The sequence below is a fragment of the Alligator sinensis genome, unplaced genomic scaffold (genome assembly GCF_000455745.1).
Source record: "Alligator sinensis unplaced genomic scaffold, ASM45574v1 scaffold737_1, whole genome shotgun sequence".
NCBI lineage: Eukaryota > Metazoa > Chordata > Crocodylia > Alligatoridae > Alligator > Alligator sinensis.
The window spans coordinates 1,840,646-1,851,658 of record NW_005841930.1 but is presented as its reverse complement, the minus strand read 5'-3'; the positions used below and the strand labels follow the sequence as shown (position 1 = coordinate 1,851,658).

The following is an 11,013-nucleotide window of genomic DNA, read 5'->3' as shown; positions in this document are numbered from 1 at the left end:
GCAGCTCAGTGCAGACGATGTTGCACAAAAAGTCCAGGAGTGAATCGAGCCTTGGCGCTGCATGAGGTGGCCCGGGCCTCCAACCCATAGCAAAAGGTAGAGCCCAGGGAGCCAGATGGTGCTTGGGCTACTGAGCCAGTGGGCAGGGCAGAGTCAGAGGCCCCAGAAGCCCTGCATAGTGGAGCCCTGTTCTGGGGAGCAGTGACCCCGAAGCCCACCACAGGCAAGAGAGCAGCCTGGCGCAGAGTACAAGGGCCACCCTCCAGGCCTGGGAGCCGTGAGTTGCCAGGGAGAAGGACTCCCACAGGGGAGGGGGAGTCTCCCCTTGGTTAGTTAAGGGCTTCTGAAAGTGGAGGTCCCACTGGGAGGGCCCCCTTGAAGTTACCGGCTTCCTTGAAGGGTTTGGGAAAAGGCTCAAGGGACATTGAGGCTTTTCCTTGAGATTAAGTTTATTTTTGAGGTTCTTGCACTTTATATTGTGTGATGTCACACCTTATATTTTGTAAACTCTCATAGTTGTACATTAGTAGATTAGTAGAGTCTTGAATTTATAACTTTGACTAGGGCTCTGCTGGGACCCCTTTTGCTATTACTCACCTGTTGTTTACCTGTATTTATTTGTGGCTTATACTTACCTGTAGTTTATCTGTTGGTTACCTATTTTTACTTGGGTTTTGCCTGTTTCAGATCAGATACTTACCTGTGCTGAGTTTGAGGCCCGTGGGTGGTGGAATAATTTTCCTAATCGCTCATTATAGAGTATAGAATTATATGTAAATTGTATATTGTATGTATATTTATTAATATTACTTTCTTTTCTGGATTTTGTATGTGTGTATCTATAGCTATATATATATATAAATACATGTGTATATAATTAAGATACTCTGTGCCCTGGCCTGACACTATAGGGGACAGAGGTCACTGACAACTGCAGTCCCTCTCACAGCACTCCAGCCTAGCCACCTATCCCTCCTAATTGAAGGGGGAGTACATAGATACCCGTGTACAATAACAACAAGTCACACAAGTTTGAACATGACTGTTGTTGTTAGCTTGGTTCTGTAGCCAGGTTTCCTTCAAGTGAGAGGAAATTTGTCCAAAGACCCATCTACAGTACAAAAGTAAGTTAACTCAGCTGCATCTGTTGTTACTGTAACAGAGTCCCGGCTGCAACTCTGTTACTAAGAGGGGTTGCCAGCTGAAGATGATTAACACGGCCTGCTAAAGATGATTAACACAGCCGGGAAGAGAGACATCATGCCCTCTGGAGCCAATGAGGCTCAGGAAGGAGGGATAAGAAGTGGAGAAGACCTGCCAGAAGGTGCCTTCAGGCACTTGCAGATTGAGAGACACGGGTGAGGAGCTCTGCGGCGAGAGGCCCCAAAGAAGACCCCGAGGCAGGGGCTCACGCTCACAGGCGGTGGCGGACTTACAGGATAGACATGACCCTTGGCACCATGTACCTGAAAACCCCAGCTTCGGCAGTGAGTTGCAGGGGACGGAGCAGCGGCACGGTGAGAAGCCGTGGCTTCCTGCCAAGACGCGGCGTGGGTATGCAGGAGGAAAAGAGGGCGGGGGAACCCTTGACCCAGCCCTGAAGAGATAGGACCCTGACCCCTCACCAGAGGATGAGAGGGTGGGGTGGTGGGGGGGGCAAAGAGAAAAGACTGAGGAGAAGCCTTGCTCTCCACGCTGGCACAAGCGCGGCTGGGAAATCCTGGGGCCGTAGTTAATCAGCTGCTAATGAGGTAATTAGCGGCTGATCACCAGGACGACACACAAGACTTACTGCCCGAGTAAGTTGGCGGGGATTGGCTCACTCACCAAGGTGGGTCTCTGCTGAGGGCCCCATGAGCTGCCTCCTCTGTAGGGCGTTCCTGAAAAGAGTAACCCCGACTAAAAGTAATAAAGCACCATTACCATATACCAGTTCAGCGTAGTCCTTCCTGTGGGTACCTGCACGGTTAACACCTGCTCCCCTCCCATTTGTTTGAAGATCAAAAGTTGTGGCAGGCGAGAATCCTGGGGACAGGGAGGGGGTACGCAACGCAGACACGCTGACAGTTACCAAACTGTGTTCTCATGCAGTTTGGATCTGCCTACAGGGACAGCATTGTTTTATGTGTTCATGTCTGTGTAGTTTAAACAGAGCAAGAGAACAGTGCTAAGGATTTCCATCTTAAGTTTTCTGTAACAAAATGCAAAAAAAAGTTTTGTTTCCACTGGCAGTGAAAATGAGCTACCAACTGCTAACAATAACTGTTTAAATATAAATGTAACATGGGTTTCTGCTTTCATTGCAATCCTGGCCTCAGAGGGATAGCTACCTAAGGGATGCATATTCAAAGGCATACAATCTCAAGGAGGGGTTAGTAAGTACAGTTTTTTTGCGAAATTTCCATGTACCATGGTAACAGTTACACTCTATGGGGTGCATTACAGAAGACTGCTAGCACAGTTTAAACTACTTGTAGCTGACGTGTGACACAAGTGCCACAAGTGGCATGAACATCCTCTGTGTGTGGCACACAGCACATCAGGGAAGGTGGCACAGCAGCAGATAGGGCAGGAAGCAGAAGGGAGACCAGGAGATCAGGCAGGGAGCACAGAGAACAGAAAGCGGATCTGGATATCAGGCAGGGAGCAGCATACGGAGGTAGAAAGCAGAGCAGCAGATCCAACAGAAGAAGGGGATCAGAGTGGTATTTGGAGAATTTGTGGCATGCCTGCCAAAAACTTGGCCCTATTGGTTTAAGCAGAGATCTAGCTTGAAAAGAGTGATTCCTGAGCTCTGCACTAAACTGGAACTTCAGAATACCTGGAATATGATGTAGGTTCAGTTCCATCTACACAGCAAAGCCAAACTATGTTATGATGTTTTCCTACCATAATTACAATATAAATGATGTTTGAGAGATGCTGCAAAAAGCAGCAATTTTTAGAAAACTGGTTATTTCCTGAACAACAGCCTTTGGTGCTATAAAAAGTAGCAGACTTTCAGGTGGGGAAAAAATGTACATACCTTTTGCATTAAAGTCATGGAGTAATAATATGGACATTTATTCTGAAAGATAGTAAGCACCTGTTCTGTCCACTGAGCTCTAGGTAACTACTGAAGATTTCTTTCTGTCTGTTACCACGGTAAACTTCTTGCACTTCAAGGCCATACTCCATTTTTTTCCTTTTAAAAATAGGTACTTGCCCTAGCTCTTCTAACAGCTCTAATCAACAGTATTAAAGTGTGATAAATAACAGCAATTATTCATTTTCCTTTCCATCTCATTTGTATAGCACTGAGCTGTGGACAGCGTCTCCCTTGAAATCACCGTTGAAGTTTGTAGTAGTTGACTTCATTAGCATTCCTGGGTCTTCTACACTTTCAGTTCAGTTGCCAACCAGAGATAAGGAAGGGTAGGCTCTAACAATGATGCTTTTTAGTCAAGCTGCTGTAATGAGCAGGCCCAGGTGTTTATCTTGCTGCTGGTTCAGGGAGGTTAACGGGGTCTGCACTATTTTGTTATGTTAAGCTGAACAGAACTAGCCCGAAAAGTTAAAAGAGCCTCACTAGAAACAGCACACTTGATCAGTTGTGGAACAGAAAGCAGCTTTAAGGTTTTTCTCATGTGTATTTTCTTCAAAGAATCTACAGCCTATGAATGTAGTTTGAGCCTCTTGAACCTGATAACACCGACCCTTTCTTAATGAATTCCGATTATAGTCTTATATCACACTCATCACCATGTCAATTAGGTAATAACTAAGCATTCTTGCTTTTATCCATGTCCTGATTACAAAGAGATGGCATTGTTTCCTTCTGTAAATCCTATTGGCTGGCCTGACAGGCCACCTCAGAACATGTGGAAGTTTAAGTGGCACCTTTTATCTCCTTGATTTTCTGCAGCTCGGCAAATCCTGCTAGGAAATAATGCAAGACCAAAGGGTATATACTTTGTTATAAAATGAATGTCTGCATGTCAGTATTATTTATAGAGAGAGTTAATAATTGACTTGGACTTTGTCTGCAAATATATGTTTTAATGCTTCCTCTTGTTCATTTACTTGTCCGAGTTGACAACACTGGATGTTTCCCTCACCAAGTTACTTATATGTAGTTACTTACATAAGAGCCCCAACAAGGAAAATTAGTTATTGGATATACTTATAAGAACCTTTAATCTTGAGACTCAAATTTTCATCATTTCTCCTGCACATGGTCGAGGAGGCCTTATCAGTTTACATGCAACTTATACACATTTGTCCTTGGAAAGGTAATTAAATATTTTTCCTTTCTGAAATGAATAGCATCCTTTTGGTTAAAGATATTTAACTGATAGCCTGCAAAAATAAGTTTTTCAAAGCAATTTTTAGATCACTGTAATACTGAATAACAAACTTGAGGAGGCTTAAGGACTTTGCATGGAATCTCTGACTAGCCAATTTTCAGCTTGGTTGTGAAAATTTGGCAAGAGTCACGGGCTATAGACTTCAGCCTTCAAGTACAGCAGAATCCTGGTTGTTATGTTCATGAGGGAGGAAGGAAGACCATTTTCTCCCAAGATGATTTACACCTTTAAAAATAACCAATTCTGCTGAGCTTTGCTGATTTAATATTATCTAGCTGCTCTGGCTGCCAATCCCCCATGTCTTTTGAACATCTGTGGCTATTTTTGACTAACAAAGGGCACACAAGTTGAAGGGCTGTAATGTTATGTCTCTGTTACCAGGGTGTTTCAGAATAGCGACTGTTCTTGTTTTAATCACGGTTAAAGAAGAGTAGGGGAGCTAAAGGCTGACATAAATACTGTAGCCTTTTCTGGTTATGACTAAAGACTTGTAGGACAATAGGTTGCTGTGATTTGGTCTATTATAAAATAATATAATTATTTTTGGTCTGTTATTATAAAATCTGGTAAGTATTAGGGACTATGTTGTAAGAAAAAGGAGTTCTAGTAACCTCAGAGCTAAAAGGGCCCTCTTATCAAGTTTTATGTAAAACGGTTTGAGTAAAAAGATGTGTTACCCATCCCCAGGAGTTATTCCCAGATTACATATAATTTATATGCACTTGTCTTTGGAAAAGTAATTAAATATTTTGCATACTATTAACAATATTCTGGCCAGCCTTAGAAAAGATGAATACATTTTATTGTGCACACATCAAGCAGTTTGAGAGTGCTGCATAGTGACAGAATATCTGCAAAGAAACCCTGACCAAACAAGGAAGGTGTAATTTTTTTAAAACTTAATGCAACATCATTTGTAGAAAATACTTATACAGCAGACTAGCAAAACAGTATGTTAAAAACAGCAGTGAAAATATATAAAATGAGACATTCTTTCCATTAGCAGTTTGTTTAAAAGCCAAGGGAAAGGAATTATTCCCCATCAGCTTCAGAAAGAGATGTTTGATACAGCAGAGAACAAGTCAGGGAACTGAGCCTGCGTTACCCAAAACAACTAACTCCTTTAGCAGAGAGAGTGCCTTCCATCACCAGAAAAGACCATCTGGAAGAATCCTGGCTCCTTGCCAACACAAACCTTTAACAATTGCTTGTCCTGCACTTTAAGTAATAATGTTCATAATGGCACAACCTGGAGGGTTGGCAGAGGTCCTACTGGAGGAGCAACATATTCCTCTTCCCTCAGTAAACGCAGCAGGATATTCTTTTTATTTTTTGGCCAGTTATAAACGTGAGTGTTCTGAAGCCAGGTAGGCACGTGTTCCTGCGAATGAGGAAAAAAAACCACAAAACCACATAAAATCCAGTGATTCTATATCACAGTCTTGCAGAAACTTCTCTAGCTTTGCTGTTTGACAAACTGAAGCAGAGCCTATTATAGACATTTTTCACAATGATGATAATACTGTATTTTAATTTTTAAAATTAGGTTTCAGTTTTAGTTGTCTCAGTTTATGCCAAAATCCTGCATATCTCATTAAAAAAACCCCCAAGTATATAGCATTGCTATCTCTGTGCATAATGCTGTTAGCCATCCTTAATATTATAATGTACTTGATATTAATAACTATTTTGAAGGTATCTATAAAGTCACAAGTGGTAATATATGACTGGAGAATACCAAATGGAATGCCTATGTTGAAGAAAGGGAGGAAGTTGCTAAGCTATTGCATATCCACTGGCCTGATTTCAACACTGTGTAAGACTTCAGAACAAATTTGGAAGAAAAAAGTAATTAAAAACATAGAGAAAAATGTAATAAAATGTAATACGAGTTTACCAACTGCACTGCGTCAGAGTAACCTTGATCTTTCTTTGATAAAATAGCCAATTTTCTGCACAGAGGAAATGAAATAGGCCTCATCTATCTGGGCTTCAGTACAGCATTTGATACAGATGAGACTTTTGGTTAAACTGGAGAAAATGGGGATTAATGCAAGGATTGTAAGGTGGGCAAGGAACTAGCTAATAGGGATAATTAATATGCACACATGGATAAGGCTAGAGGAAGGTTACATGTATCCTCAAGGACTGGCTTTAGAACTGATTCTATTTAATGTTTTCATTACTGAATATGGTAGAAAAAGTAAGTATGCTGATGATATTTGTTGATGACACTAAGTTATGCAGCACTGCTGGTACATAGGAAAATCTAAATCGGGGGCGGGCAATGATTTTGGGCAGAGGGCTGCTTACTGAGTTTTGGCAAGCCATTGAAAGTTGCATGACAGGCAGCCCAGGGCAGATAAATATACATTTTCTAAATTTTTTAGAGGCCCCATGGGCCGGATAGAATGGTCTGGCGGGCCGCATCCAGCCCCCAGGCTGCATTTTGCCCACCCCTGATCTAAATATTATGTAAGAAGAATTGAATGACTTCAAGGACTAATGTAATAGGAATGGTGTAATAGTACTAAGTTCTAGGTCATGCATTTAGGTGATAAAAGTTTCTCCTGCAAACTGGGGCTTATCAACAACAGAGTAAGAAAAAGACTTGAGTGGATCAGTTAATCGTAAGATTCCTATGAGCCAACACTGTGACCTGGCCGTGAGAGAGGCAAATGCTACCATACCATTGCAAGGTAATTCTAGCAGAAGTAGGGCATTATTAACACTACTGTAGGAGACATTAATGCTGCTGGTAAGTGGGGCGCTTTAACTAAAGCTCATTGAACAAACTTTAGTTAAAGCACCCCCACTGCCATTTTTCAGCGTGGGGACACTGATACACTGGAGGCTGCTGGAGTGCAGTAATTACCATGTTCCAGCAGACACACTGTAATTACAGTGCATTGGAGTAGCCTTGCTGCTCGTATATAGACAGACAAGGTTTCTAACCATCAGAGAAGTGAGGTTTGGGGATAGACTCCCAATAGGAATAGTGGCAATAAAAAGTTCAGCTTTAAGACTGGGTGGTGTTGAGGTGATATTGTCATGACTGTCCAGGAGATATGCAAGAGGCAAGAATTCTAGAGGGTGATATCTTTTATTGGACCAACTTTATGTTTGGTTTGATATAGACAAGCTTGCAGGTATAAAAGCAGGTAATTGAAGACTGAACATTTCCCAGGATCCAGAAAGAAAGATGGAAATTATTCAGAACAGATTTCATGAAGAATAGGAGAATTACACTGCCTTTGATTAATACTGTTTCTGATTTTCATTGTTTATTGTCTTTGCATTACAACTTTGTTTACCCTCTAATTTTTCAATGTAGGACACACAGAAAATTTATTATTCTACTGCCTTTGGTTAATTCGTAGGGGTAAAAACCGTGCTGTCTCCTAAGTGTACTAAAACAATGGTGGCCTCTCAAAATCTGTGTACAATATAACACAAAGTCAATGGCTCTTATCTCATAAGCATACTTGGAAAGTTATGTTTGTTATTATTTTTAAAGCATATAAATATCTGTTTTTTCTGTTCTTATTTATAGACTGGGATGAGAAATAATACATAAATAAACTGTCTCTTTTGATCTTCTAATAGGTGCAGTACTCAAACTGCACATATTAGACAATTGAATACGTGCAGTACTCAAAATAAGGGCAAAATCCAGATTTACTTCTTAGGTGGCTCCAATTTAAGAACTGCAGTGCCTAGAAATTAGGTGCCTGATACCAGGAGGGTGAAAAAGATTTAGGTCTCAGTAGCTGCACCTCATGTAGACATGGCCAGCAAGGCTTCCAATGCAGTCAATAAGGAGAACAAATGGCCTTTTAAGGGTAATTTTGATTTTGCACATCATGGCAAATTGAACAATTTTTGGGATCAGTGACATCCCAATTATACAACTGCCAGTGCAGGGAGCCTGATATCCCCAATGCTGCACTTCCCGCAGTGCCCTTTCAACTTAGTGGCACATGTGGAGCCCAAGATTCTGCACTCTCTGCACACCAGCAAGTTGAAATCCATGAGCCATGCAGCACTGTGTGGGCTGTCCAGTGCTGATGGGCTCTCCCTGCCTGAGAGGTTTAAACCCACATGTGGGGCAACTGTACATGGTCTGACTGGCATGTGGGTTGAAAAATACTGGGCGGGGGGAGCCAGCAGACTCCCCTATCCAGAAGGTTAACACTTACCTGGGCTGCCTAGCATGCTGGTTTAAACTTCCTGGGTGGGAGAAGTCCATTTTGTCCCCTGCCTAACACCTGTCAGTCAACTTGCCAGGCACCTGATGCAGGGCTGCACCATGCATGGATTTAAATTTCCCAGGCTGGAGGAACCCATCAGTTACTTCCCACCCAACATTAGTTGAAGTTCCCACCTTTGAGCATTAGTGAAGCTGAGCACTGCAGCCTAATATGGAGCAACACTGCCCTGCTTTAACGTGCCACATGTTCAAATTAATGCCCAATACAAACCAGATACAAAGATGTTCCATATTAACTGTGGAACATCTTTGTGGCTGCATACCATCTTATCATACTATAAATTGCTTGCATTTAAATTGCAACCACCTTTGCAGGTTGCAAGCCCTGCCCCTATTGTGAGAATACAAAATGCAGCATAGATGCAAAATAGATCCACCATAAATTGCAACCACCTTTTATATAATTGCCTACTAGTTTTCCAGGGTAGACCTGGGTTCTAGGTCTTCCTCAGCTCAGGGGGGTTCAAAACTACATCTTTTACCTGAGGAGACTGCCCTAAGAATCAGGATGTAGAATATTATGGGGGGACATCTTACTGAAGATGGGACAAAGGGCAAAACAAAATGCAAGATTCATAATATCAAACAGAGAGCAAGAGCGAAAAATGATTCAGTAGCCCAATAAGGAGGGCAGCCTTCTGGGGCAAGAATCTGGTTCTGGTCTCTGCCACCAGGCCTGCTTATGAATTTAACATTGGAAGATCATTGGATAAAACCCAAAAATAATATGGGGAGCGGGGACTATGACCCAGGACTTTCTAAACCAGGGTCCCCAACCTCAGGTCACAACCCAAATTAGTGTCACGGGGGCAATGCTGGAGGCGCTGCACACAAAAGACAAGCCATCAAGCCATGCCGCATGCTGGGAGCTCCCCCCACCCCCCAGGCCGCCGCCGCTGTTGCACTCTGCTCCCAGCAGCAGATCGCGACAAAAAAAGGTTGGGAACCGCTGTTCCAAACCTTAACTCCTGCATCTTTCTGAGGTCAGCTCTATTTCTAGTGGCAACTTTAGCAATACTTAATTACATGAACATCATTATAAAGATAAAATGGACAAAACGTAAATAAGCTGGGTTGAAGAGTGCAAGTATTTCTGTCTCTTACATGATTCCATTTTGCATCTATGCTGCATTTTGTATTCTCACAATAGAGGCAGGGTTTACACATATTGGTACAACAATTCCTATAATTGCCTATGTCCCCCTCACTACTCCAATCTCTCCAGATCACTTCACAGTTTGGTGGTCTCTTTGAGTGTTGTTGACACCTCCTTCCATTCATAGTGATAGTAGTTAATTGGATGGAGTTTGATCTTGTGCCAGAGAAACATACAATAAAAAAGACAATTACAAATGTTGTTAAGATGGACCTAACTTTGCAGTTTAGTTGAAAAAGGCACCTCTTGAAAATGTAAGTATGTCCTGCGCTAGACTATGGCTACCAAGAAGTGTCATTGCTTGAAGACATGCTTTACTGCTGTGACAGGGACAGCTTAACAGACCAGCTTGTAAGATTACTAAAGAACCACTGCCAAAGATTAAGTAGTCTTTTAGTTCACAAATTTTAGACACAATTTGTGTGATTTTGTTATTTTTATATCTGTCAGTAGGCCTAAAAAGGCTTGTTGTATCCATCTTCCCTATTCCTTTCAGATTCCTGTACCACTCTTCATTTCCTCTACTGTAAAATCTTGTTTGTACTGAAGTTGTGCTTGCACATTACTTATCAAGAACTCGAAAAAGTTAGGGCTAGTCCTGCCCAGTGGCCTCTGGTAGTGCATTTTTTTTAGAAAACGCAAAGCAATATGTTGCTTTTGATCTGCCCAGAGTTCCCACTGATGTAAATATAGCCTTAACATTTAAAAATTCTGACATCCGAATGCCTTTCTTTCCGTCTGAGGAGAAAAACCACTTTGGAAGCTGCATGACCACAGATGCATCACAAGCAGGTGATCCTCCCCCTCTATGCAACACTGGTCAGGCTGCAGTTGGAGTACTGTGTCCAGTTCTGGGCGCTGCACTTTAGGAGGGATGTGGTCAGCATTGAGAGGGTCCAGAGGAGGGCCATTCATATGATCCGGGGACAGCAGGGCAGACCGTACGAGGAGAGGCTATGGGACCTGAACCTGTTCAGCCTTCAGAACAGAAGGCTGAGAGGGAGCCTGGTAGCTGTCTATAAACTTACTAGGGGGGACCAGCAGGGAATGGGAGAGACCCTGTTCCCCGAGCACCTCCTGGAGTAACAAGGAATAATGGCCATAAGTTGTTTGAGAGTAGGTTCAGGCTGGACATTAGAAGGCACTACTTCAGTCAGGGCGGCTAGGATCTGGAACCAACTTCCAAGGGAAGTGGTGCTGGCTCCTACTTTGGGGGTCTTTAAGAAGAGGCTTGATAATTA

At 42.5% G+C, this 11,013-nt stretch overlaps 1 protein-coding gene across 4 annotated transcripts in view; it reads right to left on the bottom strand.

Annotated features, from left to right (window-relative positions):
• Positions 1-2,675: 2,675 nt before the first annotated feature.
• TRAF3IP2 (TRAF3 interacting protein 2) overlaps positions 2,676-11,013 on the bottom strand; it is a 60,917-nt gene continuing 52,579 nt past the window's right edge. For 2 of the 4 annotated variants that reach the window (XM_006019473.3, XM_014517896.2), the window contains one exon: positions 3,362-5,727. In XM_006019473.3, coding sequence (XP_006019535.1) covers positions 5,581-5,727 — 147 coding nt within the window. In that variant the 3' untranslated portion in view covers positions 3,362-5,580. Of the gene's footprint in view, positions 5,728-11,013 lie in introns of all 4 variants that reach the window. The other 2 variants (XM_025198843.1, XM_025198842.1) reach the window with 2 other exon arrangements.